Genomic DNA, 20,231 nt, shown 5'->3' on the forward strand with positions numbered 1-20,231 from the left:
CCCGCCTTAGACTGACTGTCCTGCCGCGGTTTGGAGTATTGCTTGAAGCTGAATATTACTCTACTCCCTCGGCGTTCCGGCCACCGGTAGTGCGCCTCAGTAGGATGTTGCTTCGGTCTTACAGCACGACTCCTACTGGTATTTCTCCTTTGCGTGATCTCGTTTCTCACTCAGCACAATCTATCTCGCTTCTAATCCTTTCTTAGGGACTGCCGCTACCCGGAGCAGGCACGGTCCCGTTACGTTCTTTCTTGTTGCCAAGCCTCTGTCAGGATCCCACCCCTGACAGAGACCCTACTGTATCTTCCCCCACAACACCCTCTGCCACAAGGTGTTGCCTGGTTCCAACCCAGTCAGCTTTCTGATCTAACTTCCTGCCTGACCCCCAGTTTACCCACTATGGTGGGGAGTGGCCTAATGAATAGCACCCTTAGCTCCCCCCGGAGGCCCAGCTGTGAAATGTATTGGTGTCTGTGATACCTGATCAGATGAACTCCTTCAGTGCCATCAGACGCACCACAGCTCCCCATAGTGGCGGAGCCACAGTACTGCAACGACCAGGACTCTGGGGCGCTGCATATACATATATATATATATATATATATATATATATATATATATATATATATATATATATATATATATATATATATATATACACTCACCGGCCACTTTATTAGGTACACCATGCTAGTAACGGGTTGGACCCCCTTTTGCCTTCAGAACTGCCTCAATTCTTCGTGGCATAGATTCAACAAGGTGCTGGAAGCATTCCTCAGAGATTTTGGTCCATATTGACATGATGGCATCGCACAGTTGCCGCAGATTTGTCGGCTGCACATCCCAAAGATGCTCCATACAAGGCAGGATGGATCCATGCTTTCATGTTGTTTACACCAAATTCTGACCCTACCATCCGAATGTCGCAGCAGAAATCGAGACTCATCAGACCAAGCAACGTTTTTCCAATCTTCTACTGTCCAATTTCGATGAGCTTGTACAAATTGTAGCCTCAGTTTCCTGTTCTTAGCTGAAAGGAGTGGTACCCGGTGTGGTCTTCTGCTGCTGTAGCCCATCTGCCTCAAAGTTCGACGCACTGTGCATTCAGAGATGCTCTTAGGCCTACCTTGGTTGTAACGGGTGGCGATTTGAGTCACTGTTGCCTTTCTATCAGCTCGAACCAGTCTGCCCATTCTCCTCTGACCTCTGGCATCAACAAGGCATTTCCGCCCACAGAACTGCCGCTCACTGGATTTTTTTTCTTTTTCGGACCATTCTCTGTAAACCCTAGAGATGGTTGTGCGTGAAAATCCCAGTAGATCAGCAGTTTCTGAAATACTCAGACCAGCCCTTCTGGCACCAACAACCATGCCACGTTCAAAGGCACTCAAATCACCTTTCTTCCCCATACTGATGCTCGGTTTGAACTGCAGGAGATTGTCTTGACCATGTCTACATGCCTAAATGCACTGAGTTGCCGCCATGTGATTGGCTGATTAGAAATTAAGTGTTAACAAGAAGTTGGACAGGTGTACCTAATAAAGTGGCCGGTGAGTGTATATATATATATATATATATATATATATAGGTTATATTGGTGCACTGTCAATGATCTTAGTGAGGAGGCGGTAACATTGACTGAAGAAGGCTCCAGTCTTAAGCCAAAAATCAGTATGTGATTTTGATCCTAAAGACAGGTACTTATTGAAATTACTGCACCCTACATGACATCACTGGCAGCACACCAACATAATCTTTACATATATTTTTATCTTTCCCAGTTCCCAATGGTGTACCTTGGATAGATACTGTCTGGTGCTGCACCTCACTGCCTACACTCCAAGTGCTACTACCCCGCACCAATGGAAACAGCAAGCCATTTTAGGGCCACCATCCCCACCTAAATTTTTGGACCCACAAAAGCTTAATCATTCCCATTAGAACCCTGTGTATAATAAATGTCCTGTGTTTTGATTCAAGTTCAAAGACAGTTTCCTGTGCATGTAGCACAATCCAAGATTCAATGTATATCCACCAATTGAGTAGAACCATTGTCGGAAAGGAGTTCATTGATATGAACAGGAGACAAAAGTGATCCGTGTGAGACTGCCATAAAGTGAGAACAAGGAGAAAGTTCCTGGCGCGTGATGTCACATTCAGTTAAAGTGGCCTCTAGTTGCTGACGTCCATTACTGCTTCTCTGCAATTTGGAAGTGTTGAGTTTCATTCGTAAATACATGCATGAAGAAAGGAGTATAGGATCCAGAGTAAAGTAAAAAATTACAATTTTATTTCAATAGGTACATACAAGGCAATACAGAATAAAAAACCATATCAAAACACAACTCTTTTACACAGAAATCGGGTGCAAAAGAAGTAGTAGGGTGTAACACTACAGATATAGTGCAGTTATGGAGGGCGTGTATATAAATAAAATTACAGTGCTGCAGATTAAATTAAAGTGCTTTGAGAGATTCATGGGACCGCATCAATGAAAGTAAGTAGAATGGTATGTAGATAAGTCACCAGTAACAAACATTGATTGCAGGAGCATGACACTTACATTGAATGGCTCTTAAATTGAAGTATTTATTCAATATTAAATCATAACAATTGGTTAATGTAATGTATATTTAGTAGTCTGGTGATAACATCAAATTATCAATGCATCCATTACATTCAGTGCATTACACTCCTATTTTCGTTATATGTGTTTTATATATATATATATATATATATATATATATATATATATATATATATATATATATATATATATATATATATATATATATATATTTATTTATTTATTTATTTATGTAATATTATAAATAAATAAATAAAAATAAATAGCAATAAATAATTGGATAATTAACATTTATTCATTTTAAATGGTTGGTTAAAGAATTATTTAATGTTCTAAAAAGCCAGTTTGTTCCTTTGAGTAAGACAAAACTGTACAAAAAAGTGAAGAATATATAGAGGAAGTCAATTATCTGCAAAATCATTTAATTCAATCCAGAAAAAATAAAGAACATGTTTAAAAAATGGCTTATTATTTAAACTACATAGTCAGCAAGTGTTTGTTTTATCTAGTGCTGTAGCTTGCCATAGAGTAGCAACACCTAGAATATTTTTATAGATAATGTGGAATGTTGCACTGTTGACTTTTGAAAGGCTTCTTGTGCATTTTTATGCCATTTTGGTATTTATTTTAATCATTACATCAAAATACTGATGGTGACTGGTGAGAAGTCAATTTACTGTATGATCAGAGATAGTTCCTGCTAGGATTTTAATTGTTCACCAAACCTTCTAGAATATTAGTACCGTAATATAATTTCCTCTTGGTGTCATATTTATTGTCTTTCAGGTCAGTGGGGTTGGCCCACAGTAAGCCTCTCCTCTGTACTGGGGATGCTATCCGGGATACTTTCTTCTACTGTTGAATCAATTGGTGATTATTACACTTGTGCAAAATTATCAGGAGCTCCAAATCCCCCAACACATGCTTTAAATCGAGGAATTGGAATGGAAGGCTTAGGATGTATTTTAGCTGGCATTTGGGGAACAGGAAATGGAACTACTTCATATAGTCAGAATATTGCAGCATTGGGAATAACAAAGGTAAACTTACCATTTTGCTTTTAAGATTAGAAAGTGAAAAATGTCTGCAAATTTAAAATGGTATGCATTTTATGCATTGGTTGTCCAATTAGTTTAAATTACATTTTCTGGGGCAGCTGAATTAATGTGTTTTAAAGCTGTCAACAAGGTGAGAAAACCCATTTTCATATGTTCTTTGAGACCGTCATGGAGTAATGATCATAAACAGAGGACAAACTAGTGAACATCTCTTGCTTTTGAAGTCTCTCCTGTATGATACAAACAACCTACTGATTTTAATAAGCAATGCTTAATTTTCCCTGCAAAGGCAGCTATTAATAACCAGACAGATTACAGATAATTTTCAGCTGGTTCAGCATGGAAATGTATTATTATTTATTTATTATTAGTGAAGAGCGAATATACATGTTACTCGAGATTTCTCGAGCATGCTCGGGGGTCCTCCGAGTATTTTTTTAGTGCTCGGAGATTTAGTTTTTCTTGCCGCAGCTGAATGATTTACATTTGTTAGCCAGCATAAGTACATGTGGGGATTTCCCTAGCAACCAGGCAACCCCCACATGTCCTTATGCTGGCTAACAGATGCAAATCATTCAGCTGCGGCAAGAAAAACTAAATCTCTAAGCACTAAAAAATACTCGGAGGACCCTCGAGTGTGCTCGGGAAATCTCGAGTAACGAGAATATTCGCTCATCACTATTTATTATGCATTTCTTATATAGCGCCATCATATTCCACAGCGAATTATGGACATCATCATCATTGTCCCCAATGGGGCTCACAATCTATGTTCCCTATCATCAGTATGTCTATGGAGTGTGGGAGGGACCAGAGAACCTGGAGGAAACCTACGCAAGCATGGGGAGAACATACAAACTCCTCGCAGATGTTGGTGGTATTTGAACCCAGGTCCCCAATGCTGCAAAGAAACAATGCTAACCACTGAGCCACTGTGAACCCTTTTTGGAAGTGCATTGAACAGCAAGGTGGATTGCTGCTGAGGGGAAAAAGGAAAAAAAAATCTTTAAATCTTCAGCTTAGCGAGTGTCAACGAGCTGAGCGTGACCTGAGAGTAAGTGTGAACGGCGGTAAGTGTGTGACTTGTGATTCAGTGAAGAGGTATTTGGAAAGCCTTTAACAAATACCTGTGTGAATCAGTGTGAATTGCTGAATTGGGAGTAGCTATATTCACAGGGGTTAATTTAGGGTGAGGACTCATAATTAAGGGTTTATAAGGGGCAGCTGTTTGGGGCTCAACTCCTTTTTGGAAGTGCATTGAACAGCAAGGTGGATTGCTGCTGAGGGGAAAAAGGAAAAACAAATCTTTAAATCTTCAGCTTAGCGAGTGTGAACGAGCTGAGTGTGACCTGAGTGTGACCTGAGTGTGACCTGAGCGTAAGTGTGAACGGCGGTAAGTGTGACTTGTGATTCAGTAACTTTGGATTCAGGGAGTTTCCAAGGGAGGCATTACTGAATTGCTATCTGTGTTTTATTAATACTTTGCATTTGTTTTTTTTGTTTTTTTATTTAACATTTCTGTCTGGTGCAATCCCCATTAGGAAACGTGCTCCACTATTGTTAATGCCATCCAGTGCACATCTTGCCACATGTATGCAGTCCTTGATCAGCCGGTCGAGGGTGCATTCTGCTGTGCGAGATGTGAGCACGTTGAGCATTTGGAAGCCTAGATTCTGGATCTAAATGTGCAGCTGGCAACACTGAGATCCATAGACAATATGGAAAGGAGTCTTCTGCTCACTGTGCAGACGCTCAATGGGATAGATAAAGGAGGGATGGTAGGATGGAGCTGCAGGACAATGGAGTAGCAAGCTGGGTGACAGTTAGAAGGCCGGGTGAAGGGAAGGGTGCCAGGGAGGCTAGTCCTGATCTGGCACACCCCAATAAGTTTGCTAAGTTGGCAGATGAGGGGGTACCAGTAAAGGGGTAGCACTGCTGCAGCCAGGCATGTCCTCTGAAAGCCGGAGGAGTGACTGCTCCAGTAAGGCCGGCGTCACACTCAGCGTATGAAAATACGGTCCGTATTTTACGGCCGTAATACGCAGAAATGTTCCAAAAATAGTGATCCGTATGTCATCCGTAGGAAGGGTGTGTCAGCGTATTTTGCGCATGGCATCCTCCGTATGTAATCCGTATGGCATCCGTACTGCGATATTTTCTCGCAGGCTTGCAAAACCGACATCTAAAGGATTTATGTGCTCAAATGTTCGTTAAAACATATATACAGTATGTATATATATATATATATATATATATATATATATCATTGAGACACATATATGTGTATATATATATATATATATATATATATATATATATATATATATTGTATTTATATTTAATTCAGCGCGAGATATGTGAAAAGCCGGTAATTCAATTGACGGCTTTTTCTTTCTCCTTCCCAAACCCGACATGATATGAGACATGGTTTACATACAGTAAACCATCTCATATCCCTTCTTTTTTTGCATATTCCACACTACTAATGTTAGTAGTGTGTATGTGCAAAATTTGGGCGCTGTAGCTCGTAAAATAAAGGGTCAAATGGCGGAAAAAATTGGCGTGGGCTACCGTGCAATTTTCTCCGCCAGAGTGGTAAAGCCAGTGACCGAGGGCAGATATTAATAGCCTAGAGAGGGTCCATGGTTATTGGCCCCCTCTGGCTACAAACATCTGCCCCCAGCCACCCCAGAAAAGGCACATCTGGAAGATGCACCTATTCTGGCACTTGGCCACTCTTTTCCCACTCCCGTGTAAAGGTGGGATATGGGGTAATGAAGGGTTAATGTCACCTTGCTATTGTAAGGTGACATTAAGCCAGATTAATAATGGAGAGGCATCAATTATGACACCTATCCATTATTAATCCAATAGTACAAAATGGTTAATAAAACACACACATTATTTAAAAGTATTTTAATGAAATAAAGACACAGGGTGTTGTAATATTTTATTATACTGGTAATCCACCTGAAGACCCTCGTTCTGTAACAAAGGAAAAATAAAAAAACAACAATATCTCATACCTTCCGTCGCTCAGGTCAAGTCCCACGAAGTAAATCCATCTGAAGGGGTTAAATCATTTTACAGCCAGGAGCTCTGCTAAAGCAGTGCTCGTGTCTGTAAAAACCCCGGGGAATGAATGGATTGCAGGGGAATGACCTGTAGTTACCTTGAGTTGCGGTGATGCGCCCTCTGCTGGATGTCCACATGAACTGGAGTCGGGGAAAAGTTCCCACGCTCGAGTTCATATGAGGACATCCAGCAGAGGGCGCATCACCACAACTCAAGGTAACTACAGGTCACCCTGCTTTCCTTTCATTCCCCGGGGTTTTTACAGGCACGAGCACTGCTTTAGCAGAACTCCTGGCTGTAAAATGATTTAACCCTTCAGATGGATTTACTTTGTGGGACTTGACCTGAGCGACGGAAGGTATGAGATATTGTTGTTTTTTATTTTTCCTTTGTTACAGAATGAGGGTCTTCAGGTGGATTACCAGTATAATAAAATATTACAACACCCTGTGTTTTTATTTCATTAAAATACTTTGAAATAATGTGTGTGTGTTTTATTAAACATTTCGTACTATTGGATTAATAATGGATAGGTGTCATAATTGACGCCTCTCCATTATTAATCTAGCTTAATGTCACCTTACAATAGCAAGGTGATATTAACCCTTCATTACCCCATATCCCACCACTACACGGGAATGGGAAGACAGAGGCCAAGTGCCAGAATAGGCTCACCTTCCAGGTGTTCCTTTTCTGGGGTGGCTGCGGGCAGATGTTTGTAGCCGGGGGGGCCAATAACCATGGACCCTCTCTAGGCTATTAATATCTGCCCTCAGTCACTGGCTTTACCACTGTGGCGGAGAAAATTGCGCGGTAGCCCATGACAATTTTTTCCGCCATTTAACCCTTTATTTTACAAGCTACAGCGCCAAAATTTTGCACATGCACACTACTAACATTAGTAGTGTGGAATATGCATAAAAAAAGGGATATGAGATGGTTTACTGTATGTAAACCATGTCTCATATCATGTCGGGTTTGGGAAGGAGAAAGAAAAAGCTGGCAATTGAATTACCGGCTTTTCTATAGAACACCGCAGCGTATTTCACGCAAGTCACACTGCTGGTCCGTGTGAATCTGATTTTTTCTCGCACCCATAGACTTGCATTGGCGATTCTCGGCCGAGATATGCTGACAATCGCAGCATGCTGCGATTTCACTCGGATCCGGAATACGACCGAGAAAATATCGGATGATGGGAGCTGCCCCATAGATTACCATTGGGTTGAGCGCTATGTGATTTTTTTCTCGCATTGCACTCGTCCGTATTACGGTCTAGTGTGACCCCGGCCTAAGGAGGGAAATAGGAGAGCAGGGCAGGCCAGACAGGTGCTGGTAGTGGGGGACTCAATTATTAGGGGAACACATAGGGCAATCTGTCACACAGACAGGGATCGTCGAACAGTGTGCTGCCTACCTGGCACTCGAGTCCGACACATCACTGATCGGGTGGACAGATTACTGGGAGGGGCTGGTGAGGACCCAGCGGTCATGGTGCACATTGGCACAAATGACAAAGTTAGAGGTAGGTGGAAGGTTCTTTAAGATGATTTCAGGGAATTAGGCTGCAAGCTAAAAGCAAGGACCTCCAATGTGGTATTTTCTGAAATACTGCCTGTACCACGTACCACGCCAGAGAGGCAATGGGAGATTAGGGAGGTTAATAAGTGGCTCAAGAATTGGTGTAGGAAGGAGGGGTTTGGGTTCCTGCAGAACTGGGCTGACTTCTCAGTTGTCTACAGGCTCTACGCTAGGGACGAGCTGCACCTCAATGGGGAGGGTGCAGCTGTGTTGGGGGAGAAAATGGCTAGAAGGTTGGAGGAGTGTTTAAACTAGGGATTGGGGGGGAGGGTATTCATTTTATAGGAGGGGAAGATAGTGCAGATAGAGACCTGGGCACAAATAAGGAAGTAGGGGGTGGCGGTGGCATGGGGGGTGGGGTTAGAACAGTTAATAATTTAAGAAAGAATAGAGGTACAGAGAGGAACATCAAGTGTATGTATACTAATGCCAGAAGCCTCGCCAACAAAATGGAGGAATTAGAATTAATGTTGTTGGAGCATAATTATGACATGGTGGGGATATCTGAGACGTGGCTGGATGAGAGCCATGACTGGGCTGTTAACTTGCAGGGTTATAGTCTGTTCAGAAATGACCAAATGGATAGGCGAGGGAGAGGGGTGTGTCTGTATGTAAAATCGTCCTTTAAACCCATCCGGCGTGATAATATAGGTGAATCTAATGAAAATGTAGAGTCCCTGTGGGTGGAGATAAGGGGAGGGGGAAAAATAATAAATTACTGATAGGGGTTTGTTATAAATCTCCAAAAATAATGGAAGCAATGGAGAATATCCTCGTAAAGCAAATAGATGAAGCTGCGACCCAAGGAGAAGTCATTATTATGGGGGACTTCAACTACCCTGAAATAGATTGGGGAACAGAAACCTGCAGTTCCAGCAAAGGTAATCGTTTTTTGACAACTATGAGAGACAATTACCTTTCACAACTGGTTCAGGACCCAACAAGAAGGGGGACACTGCTAGACCTAATATTAACCAACAGGCCAGACTGCATAGCAAATATAAGGGTTGGGGGTAACTTGGGGAATAGTGATCACAAAATAGTAAGTTTTCATGTATCCTTTAATAAGATGTGTAGTAGGGGGGTTACAAGGACACTAAACTTCAGGAGGGCAAATTTCCAATGGATGAGAGATGATCTTGGTGCAATTAACTGGGATGATATCCTGAGACATAAAAATACACAAAGAAAATGGGAGACGTTTATTAGCATCCTGGATAGGACCTGTGCACAGTATATACCGTATGGGAAAAAAACATACTAGAAATAGGAGGAAACCAATATGGCTAAATAAAGCTGTAAGGGGCGCAATAAGTGACAAAAAGAAAGCATTTAGAGAATTAAAGGAAGTAGGTAGTGATTAGGCATTAAATAAATACAGAAAATTAAATAAATTCTGTAAAAAGCAAATCAAGGCAGCAAAAATTGAGACAGAGAGACTCATTGCCAGAGAGAGTAAAAATAATCCCAAAATATTCTTTAACTACGTAAATAGTAAGAAACTAAAAAATGATAGTGTTGGCCCCCTAAAAAATAGTCTGGGTGACATGGTGGATGAGGATGAGGAAAAAGCTAATATGCTAAATGACTTTTTTTCATCAGTAATTACACAACAAAATCCCATGGCAGACAAAATGACTAGTGATAAAAATTCCCCATTAAATGTCACCTGCTTAACCCAGGAGGAAGTACGGCGGTGACTAAAAATCACTAAAATTGACAAATCTCCGGGCCCGGAAGGGATACACCCCCGATTACTGCAGGAATTAAGTACAGTCATTGATAGACCATTATTTTTAATCTTTAAAGACTCCATAATAACAGGGTCTGTACTACAGGACTGGCGTATAGCAAATGTGGTGCCAATATTCAAAAAGGGGACAAAAACTGAACTCGGTAATTATAGGCCAGTAAGCTTAACCTCTACTGTAGCTAAAATCCTGGAGGGCATTTTAAGGGATGCTATACTGAAGCATCTGAAGAGGATTAACCTCATGACCCAGTATCAGCACGGGTTTACTAGGGACTAGTGTTGAGCATTCCGATACTGCAAATATCGGGTATCGGCCGATATTTGCTGTATCAGAATTCCGATACCGAGTTCCGATATTTTTGCGATATCGGAAATTGGAATCGGAAGTGTGCGGTGCATATGGTTCCCAGGGTCTGGAGGAGAGGAGACTCTCCTTCAGGCCCTGGGATCCATATTCATGTAAAAAATAAATAATAAAAATAAAAAATATTGATATACTCACCCCTCCGGCGGACCCTGGCTCTTAGCGGTGCCTCCGTTCCTAAGAATGCAGGGAGTGAAGGACCTTCGATGACGTCGCGGTCACGTGAGCGGTCACATGAGCGGTCACGCACCCAATCACAAGCCGCGACATCATCGCAGGTCCTTCATTCCCTGCATTCTTAGGAATGGAGGCAGACGCTTGGACCGATGAGAGCCGGGGCCGTCGGAGGGGTGAGTATATGCATATTTTTTATTTTTATTCTTTATTTTATACATGAATATGGATCCCAGGGCCTGAAGGAAAGTTTCCTCTCCTTCAGACCCTGGGAACCATTCCGATATTTTGTGTCCCATTGATATGCATTGGTATCGGGTATCAGTATCGGCGATATCCGATATTTTTTTGGATATCGGCCGATCAAATCCGATACCGATACCTTTGCATATCGGAAGGTATCGCTCAACACTACTAGGGACCGTTCATGTCAGACTAATTTGATCAGCTTCTATGAAGAGGTAAGTTCCGGACTGGACCAAGGGAACCCAGTAGACGTAGTGTATATGGACTTTTCCAAAGCTTTTGATACGGTGCCACACAAAAGGTTGATACATAAAATGAGAATAATGTGTATAGGGGAAAATGTGTAAGTGGGTTAAGAGCTGGCTCAGGGATAGGAAACAAAGGGTGGTTATTAATGGAGCACACTCGGACTAGGTCGCGGTTAGCAGTGGGGTACCACATGGGTCAGTATTGGGCCCTCTTCTTTTTAACATATTTATTACTGACCTTGTAGGGGGCATACAGAGCAGAATTTCAATATTTGCAGATGACCCTAAACTCTGCAGGGTAATCAATACAGAGGATTATACAGGATGATTTATGTAAACTAGAAGCTTGGGCTGATAAATGGCAAATGAGCTTTAATGGGGATAAATGTAAGGTCATGCACTTGGGTAGAAGTAATAAGATGAATAACTATGTTCTTAATTCTAAAACTCTGGGCAAAACCGTCAATGAAAAAGACCTGGGTGTATGGGTGGATGACAAACTCATATTCAGTGACCAGTGTCAGGCAGCTGCTACAAAGGCAAATAAAATAATGGGATGCATTAAAAGAGGCATAGATGCTCACGAGGAGAACATAATTTTACCTCTATACAAGTCAGTAGTAGTGCGTAGTAGTGCGACCACACTTAGAATACTCTGCACAGTTCTGGTCTCCGGTGTATAAGAAAGACATAGCTGAACTGGAGCGGGTGCAGAGAAGAGCGACCAAGGTTATTAGAGGACTGGGGGGTCTGCCATACCAAGATAGGTTATTACACCTAGGAAATATTTAGTTTGGAAAAACGAAGACTAAGGGGTGATCTTATTTTAATGTATAAATATATGAGGGGACAGTACAAAGACCTTTCTGATGATCTTTTTAATCATAGACCTGAGACAGGGACAAGGGGGCATCCTCTACGTCTGGAGGAAAGAAGGTTTAAGCATAATAACAGACATGAATTCTTTACTGTAAGAGCAGTGAGACTATGGAACTCTCTGTCGTATGATGTTGTAATTAGTGTTGAGCGATACCGTCCGATACTTGAAAGTATCGGTATCGGAAAGTATCGGCCGATACCGGCAAAGTATCAGATCTAATCCGATACCGATACCCGATACCAATACAAGTCAATGGGACTCAAGTATCGGACGGTATCCCTGATGGTTCCCAGGGTCTGAAGGAGAGGAAACTCTCCTTCAGGCCCTGGGATCCATATTAATGTGTAAAAGAAAGAATTAAAATAAAAAATATTGCTATACTCACCTCTCCGATGCAGCCTGGACCTCACCGAGGGAACCGGCAGCGTTCTTTGCTTAAAATGCGCGCGTTTACTTCCTTCCGTGACGTCACGGCTTGTGATTGGTCGCGTGCCGCCCATGTGGCCGCGACGCGACCAATCACAGCAAGCCGTGACGTAATTTTCAGGTCCTGAATGCCTAATTCTAGGCATTCAGGATTTTAAAATTACGTTCCGGCTTGTGATTGGTCGTGTCGCGGTCACATGGGCGACGCGACCAATCACAAGCCGTGACGTCACGGGAGGCAGAAAACGCGCGCATTTTAAAATTACGTCACGGCTTGTGATTGGTTGCGTGCCGCCCATGTGACCGCGACGTGACCAATCACAGCAAGCCGTGACGTAATTTCAGGTCCTGAATGCCTAATTCTGCATTCAGGACCTGAAAATTACGTCACGGCTTGCTGTGATTGGTCGCGTCGCGGTCACATGGGCGGCACGCAACCAATCACAAGCCGTGACGTCACGGAAGGAAGTAAACGCGCGCATTTTAAGCAAAGAACGCTGCCGGTTCCCTCGGTGAGGTCCAGGCTGCGTCGGAGAGGTGAGTATAGCAATATTTTTTATTTTAATTCTTTCTTTTACACATTAATGTTGTTTCGATACCGATACCCGATACCACAAAAGTATCGGATCTCGGTATCGGAATTCCGATACCCGCAAGTATCGGCCGTTACCCGATACTTGCGGTATCGGAATGCTCAACACTAGTTGTAATGAGTGATTCATTACTTAAATTTAAGAGGGGACTGGATGCCTTTCTGGAAAAGTATAATGTTACAGGGTATATATACTAGATTCCTTGATGAGGCGTTGATCCAGGGAACTAGTCTGATTGCCGTATGTGGAGTTGGGAAGGAATTTTTTACCCCAAAGTGGAGCTTACTATTTGCCACATGGTTTTTTTTTGCCTTCCTCTGGATCAACATGTTAGGGCATGTTAGGTTAGTCTATGGGTTGAACTAGATGGACTTAAAGTCTTCCTTCAACCTTGATAACTATGTTACTATGTTACTGTGCTGCCCTGAAAACTTTGTTAGCTTACTAACAAGTAATCCTTTTAAAATGTAATGATTGTTGAATAATTAGAAAAATATATTTCTGCAACTAGATATACTGTAGCTGTTCGAGAATTGCTGTGGTGCCCTTGATATTCAATTCAATGACTTTCAAAATGTGTCCAGTGTTAATGGTCGGCTCATTTATGCTTTGGAGCGCCAGGGTACTTTTGTTTAAAAGGCAACAGGGTGATCACTACTTTTTGTAGCTCACTAACTCTGAATGCAATATGTAGATGATTTGAGAAGGAGTCAGAAGAACACCAAGGAATGGGCAAAGTTTGTTTGTTAGAAAATATTTCCAGTAAGAATTGATATCTGTACTAAAATAAACCAATTGGCGTGTCCACGTTAAATAGTTAAGACATTTTCCTGATAAAAGCTAATCACAAATCTTTCTAAAATGGTTGTCTCACAATAATCCTTTGCAAAATGTCTTATTAGTTGACCCAATCCAAACTGGCGTGTATCGATCTGGACTGAGCCTGAATATATAATGTTCTGCAGATGTATTTTATGTACATAATGCTCTGCAGATGTATTTCTTCACCATAAATGGTGAACTCATTTGACCGCTGTTTTTATTTTTTTGTGATTTAATAAAAAACCTCAAAAGCCTTGTATAATGAAGGCCTTAAAATATAATTTTGCTTTTCTAGGTTGGAAGTCGCTTAGTAATGCAGACTGCAGGTATCCTTTTAATTATATTAGGTCTTTTTGGAAAACTTGGAGCTATCTTTATAACAATTCCAGAGCCAGTTATCGGAGGGATGTTTATGGTGATGTTCGGTATGATTGCAGCAGTAGGCATTTCAAATCTTCAGGTAATTATATGTGTGCAATATTTATGTAGCTTGTTCAGTGTTTGAATAATATATTAGTCTGAGATGTCCAAATGACCCACATACAGTTTATTGCAAAGGTTTTAGTCATGTATGGCAAAAATGTTGCAAAGTAAGAATGCTTTAACAAAATAGAAGTACTATTGTAATAGTTTAAATTTTTTAATGAACAGAATGCAAAATAAATGAACAAAACTCAAATCTTAATCAAATTAAAAATTTTCACAGTCAAATGGTTTTTGAAGAAACTTGGCAAGAAGGTCTGCTGTCCTCAAAGTTGCCCATGTGAGAAAAACAGTCAGATACTTACATTAGGGAAAATAAGTGTTAGGGCTAGCAGAATGCACTGAGTAAATATAGAGGTTTTATTATAATTGACTCATCACTTTATGGCCAAACACTCTTTTTCCACGACTGAGTAGTTCTTCTCAGATGAGGACAGCTTTCTACTCAGATAGAGGACAGGATGCTCCTCCCCATGTAGCTCTTGGGAAAGGACTGCTCCTACCCCAACATCTGAGGCATCTGTCTGAAGAATAAATTCTTTATTAAAGTCTGGGGCCATCAGAACGGGCTGCTTACATAGAGCTCCTTTCAACTCTTGGAAGGCTGACTCTGTCTCTTCAGACCATTTAACCATCACTGATTTTGTCCCCTTTAGCAGATCCGTCAGAGGCGCAGCCACTGTGGCGAAGTTCGGGATGAACCTCCTGTAATATCCCACAATTCCCAGGAAAGCTTTAACTTGCTTTTTGGAGAGTGGTTTCGGCCATGTTTGGATTGCCTCCACTTTCCTGATTTGGGGCTTTATTTCTCCACGACCCACTATATAGCCTAGGTATTTAGCTTCTTCCTTACCCAAGGCACACTTCTTCGGGTTTATTGTAAACCCCGCCTCTCTTAGAGCATCAAACACCGCTTGGACTTTCTCCAGATGACTCTCTCAGTCCGGGCTAAAGATGACGATATCATCTAGGTACGCAGGAGTGTAGGCCTTATGGGGTGCAAGGACTCTATCCATAGCCCTCTGGAAGGTCGCCGGAGCTCCCTGTAGGCCAAACGGCATCCGGACATACTGGAAGCATCCATCAGGTGTCGAAAAGGCCGTCTTCTCCTTGGCTTCCTGTGCCATGGGGCTCTGCCAATACCCCTTTGTCAAGTCCAAGGTGGATATATATCTGGCGTGCCCAAGCCTTTCGATGAGCTCATCAACGCGGGGCATGGGATAAGTGTCAAACTTGGAGACCTCATTCAACTTCCGATAGTCGTTGCAAAACCTCCATTCTCCATCAGGTTTTGGGACCAGGACAATTGGGCTCGACCAACCGCTCTTGGATTCCTCGATGACTCCAAGCTTCAACATACGCTCCACTTCCTTGGAGATAACTTCTTGACGAGCCTCAGGAATACGATAGGGCTTCACGTTCACCCGCACATGTGGCTCTGTTAGGACCTCGTGCTCTATGACCTTCGTGTGTCCTGGCAACTCTGAAAACAGGTCCCTGTTTTTCTGGAGTAACTCCCGGCACTGCTGTTTCTGGGACTTCGATAGCGTCTCCGCTATAGTAACCGCTCCAACCTCACCTTCTGGGTTGCTTAACAACGATGGAGATACTGTCGGCTCTCTATCTTGCCACGGCTTGATAAGGTTGACATGGTATACTTGGAACGGTTTCCATCTTCCTGGTTGGTGAATTTTATAATTTACTTCACCAAGTTTCTCGACAACCTCATATGGCCCTTGCCATTTGGCCAAGAACTTGCTCTCCACCGTCGGAACTAACACAAGAACTCGGTCTCCCGGATTGAACTGCCTCACTCTTGCAGACCGGTTGTAGACTCTGGCCTAAGCTTCTTGTGCCTGGAGTAGGTGTTCTTTCACAATAGGCATCATCTTTGCAATCCTCTGCTGCATCAGGGCCACATGCTCAATGACGCTTCTGTGGGGCGTGACTTCGGCTTCTCAGGCTTCCTTGGTTATATCCAGGAGTCCTCGCGGATGTCGGCCTTATAGAAGCTCAAACGGTGAGAATCCTGTGGAGGCCTGTGGAACTTCACGAATGGAAAACATCAGGTAGGATAAGAGACAATCCCAGTCTCTACCATCTTTCTCTATAGCTTTTCTCAGCATGCTCTTCAGTGTCTTGTTAAATCTCTCAACAAAGCCATCTGACTGGGGATGGTACACCGAGGTCCTCAACTGGGAGATTTTCAGGGCTTTGCACCACTCCCTCATCACTTTGCTCATGAAAGGTGTCCCCTGGTCAGTCAGTATCTCCTTCGGCAGACCTGTCCGGGAAAAGACATGGACCAACTCGCGGGCTATACGCTTTGAGGAAGAATTTCTCAGAGGAATTGCCTCAGGATAGCGTGTGGCATAGTCCAGGATGACTAATATATACTGATGGCCCCGGGATGATTTAACTAAGGGACCGACCAAGTCCATGGCAATTCTCTCGAACGGCACCTCAATAATGGGCAGGGGCACAAGGGGGTTCCGGAAATGAGGAGTGGGAGCAGTTAGCTGACATGTAGGGCAGGACCTGCAGTAGTTCACTATTTCCCGGTGACACCCAGTATATATTAGTCCAGGATGACTAATATATACTGATGGCCCCGGGATGATTTAACTGAGGGACCGACCAAGTCCATGGCAATTCTCTCGAACGGCACCTCAATAATGGGCAGGGGCACAATGGGGTTCCGGAAATGAGGAGTGGGAGCAGTTAGCTGACATGTAGGGCAGGACCTGCAGTAGTTCACTATTTCCCGGTGACACCCAGGCCAATAGAACCTCTGCACAACCCGTTCCTGCGTTTTTTCCACCCCTAGGTGTCCACCCAAGATGTGTGAATGGGCCATGTCCAACACCTTCCGTCTATATGGACCCGGCACTACCAACTGCTCTACCAACTCCTCCCTTATTTTTGTGACCCGGTACAACAACTCCCCACTCATCAGAAAATGGGGAAATCTTGTTTCTGCCCCCGGCTCCTGTACCACCCCGTCAATAACTGTGACATTATTAAAGGCTTCCCTCAGAGTGGGGTCCCTATGTTGGGCAGTCCCAAAATTTTCACCGGTTACCTCTAACTCCAGAATGTCAGATGCAGGGGACACTTCCTCCTCATCCCCAACCAGAACACAAAAAGGAAACCTGTCTGACTCCGGGTATGGCGACACCCTTCCAGGGTTCATTGGTTCCCTTCTCTTGCTAGGGAGCTCAGAACCTTTTCCCCACAAATCCCAAAACAAACAGAAATCCCGGCCAATAATTATAGGGTGCAACAAGTCCTGCACGACGCCGACTATGTGGAACTCAGTGCCACATGCCATTTCAATGTCCACCCTGGCCAAAGGGTAGTCCTTTGCATCACCATGTATGCACCGCACTCCAACCTTCTTTCCTGGGAGCAGGTGGAGAGGAAAAGTGGCCCTCACCAGGGTCACTAGGCTCCCCGAGTCTAACAGTGCCGTTACTGCTCGACTGTTCACCTTTACGGGGCACGCTTGAGGTCCCTCGTTGGGCGGAGAGTTCACACTGCAGGCTGGATACGCATAGTATGAACAACGGCGTCCCATGCTGCAGTCCATCTGCTCAGTGGTCTGGGAACAACGGGCAGCTATATATCCTGGCCCGTGGCACCTCCAACAAATAATATCACCCGTAGGGACCTTGGGCACCACCTCCCCCACCCTTTGTGACCTTGGACGTGCCACCCCTTTTTGGGACTCAGCTCCCTTCTGGGACCCCCAGTACGGCATGGGTTGCCTCCCGGAGGAGCCTTCCAACCCTTGGTATCTCTCAACCAGTCCGATCAGCTCATCGGCATTCTGGGGATCACCCTGGGCAACCCAAGCCTGTATGGACCTCGGGAGGGAATGCACAAACCGATCCATCATCACCCGTTCCACCATCTGTGCAGGTGTACACGACTCTGGCTGCAGCCATTTCTGGACCAGGTGCAACAGATCAAACATTTGAGAGCGAGGCGGTTTGTCCCGGTGATAGGCCCAGCTGTGAACTCGCTGTGCCCTGACAGTCAGTGTCACCCCCAAACGTGCGAGAATCTCGACTTTCAATTTGTGATACTCTTTGGCATCCTGCAAGGTCAAATCATAGTACGCCTTCTGGGGTTCTCCTGTCAGGTATGGCGCCAGTACCTCTGCCCACTGCTCTGGCGGGAGTTTTTCCCTCTCAGCGACCCTCTCAAACACCGTCAGGAAGGCCTCAACATCATCCCCGGGGGTCATTTTCTGCAATGCGCGTCTTACCGTCTTCCGGACGTGGGTGTCATCAGCCAAACCTGGGGTTGGGGCACTCGTCTTGCCCTGGATGGCGGTTGCCAGAAGCTGCATCTGCTGCCGTTGCTCCTGCTGGTTCTGTTGCATCTGCTGCATCAGCAGCCTGTTGGTCTCTTGCTGCCGTTGCTCCTGCTGTGACTGCAACTGGACCAAGTGTTTCAGCAGGTCCTCCATTTTCCCCGGCAATGCTTGCTGGCTTACAACAGACTTGACCCAGGACATCCAATAACAGACTCTTCATCTCCGCTGGGAACGCTGCCCGCATTCTCCACCAATTGTAGGGATTTCACTCACTCAGGTGCGATGGCTGACACTTCAGGAGGCACGTTCCTTTAAAAGTTCATAGGTTTATTAGGCTACGTTCACATTTGCGTTGTGCGCCGCAGCGTCGTCGCCGCAACAAAACGCATGCGTCGTGCGGCCCTATCTTTAACATTGGGGCCGCATGGCGCCGCATGTACATGCGTTGTCATGCGTTTTGGTGCGTCGTACGCCGCATGCGGCGTTAGGGCGCACCTGTCAGGGCGCGGCAAACGCAACATGTTGCATTTTTTTTGCGGCGCTGACTTTTTAAAAAACGCATGCGTCGTGTTTGCGTTGCTTTTGCGTCGTCGATGCGCCTTTTTTCCCATTGATTTGTATTGACAACGCAGACGACGCAAGTACTTGCGTCGTGGTGCGTTGTACGACGCATGCGTTTTCCAATAAATATGCAAAACATTGTATAGATTTTGGGGGGGCGCATGCGGCGCAAAACGCAGCGTTTTTTGTTCAAAACGCAACTGCGTTTTTGTTTGCGTTGTGCGTTGCGGCGCCGACGCTGCGGCGCACAACGCAAATGTGAATGTAGCCTTACATCATAAACCAAGTGGCAAAATAACAGCAAACAAATAGCCTTTAGTTCAGGAAAATGAAAAACAAAGTGTCCAGTCTTTCAGGCTCAGACCTAGAACCTTAACACACTCTGGAGGCTAGCAGCTCCACACATATCTCCTGTGTTAAGCATTTGCCTGTCTTATATAGAGCTAACCACACCCAGTAACCCATCACATGATTAGCCATGTGATCTGACATCACCACAGATCCTGGAACACACATATATACATGGTTATATACAACAAAGAAATACTCCGGGCTACATTACAGCAACAAGGCACTTATGTGGCACATACCTCCCGTCGACTACACACCCTTTAGCCATGCTACAATATATATATATATATATATATATATATATATATATATATATATATATATATATATATATATATATATACTGTATATATTGTTTAATATTTAGAATATACAGTATCTGTGCATTAGCGCCTCTGTTGAGTTATCCTGGTATGTGATTGTCCATATGACATGTATTATGTTCGTTCATGTCCGATGGTTAAATACAGAATAGTGTCACTCACTAGTGACTATACAGTTGGTGATATAGAGGCCCTGCCCCCTTTCTAGACCAAGGCCTATGGAGCGCACATATCGTTCCAGCTTTCAAGAACATCACATGGGCCATTCCTTGAATATTCACCTCTCCCAGACCCGGAAGTACTCACTTGCTACACGGTTTCCGGAAATATCCATCGGCTTCATGCCCGCTAGAATGCATATATCACTGAGCACATGTCTGCTGGA

General features: G+C 43.8%; 1 protein-coding gene across 2 annotated transcripts in view; it reads left to right on the forward strand.

The window, feature by feature from the left end:
- Positions 1 to 3,383: 3,383 nt before the first annotated feature.
- Positions 3,384 to 20,231, forward strand: part of LOC143776256 (solute carrier family 23 member 1-like) — a 221,423-nt gene continuing 204,575 nt past the window's right edge. For both annotated transcript variants that reach the window (XR_013215796.1, XM_077265448.1), the window contains exons 1-2: positions 3,384 to 3,627; positions 14,103 to 14,267. Coding sequence is in view for 1 of the 2 variants with exons in the window: in XM_077265448.1 (XP_077121563.1) it covers positions 3,418 to 3,627; positions 14,103 to 14,267 (375 nt within the window). In the remaining variant the exon portion in view is untranslated. The remainder of the gene's footprint in view (positions 3,628 to 14,102; positions 14,268 to 20,231) is intronic.

Source organism: Ranitomeya variabilis, chromosome 5 (genome assembly GCF_051348905.1).
Source record: "Ranitomeya variabilis isolate aRanVar5 chromosome 5, aRanVar5.hap1, whole genome shotgun sequence".
Taxonomy (NCBI): Eukaryota; Metazoa; Chordata; class Amphibia; order Anura; family Dendrobatidae; genus Ranitomeya; species Ranitomeya variabilis.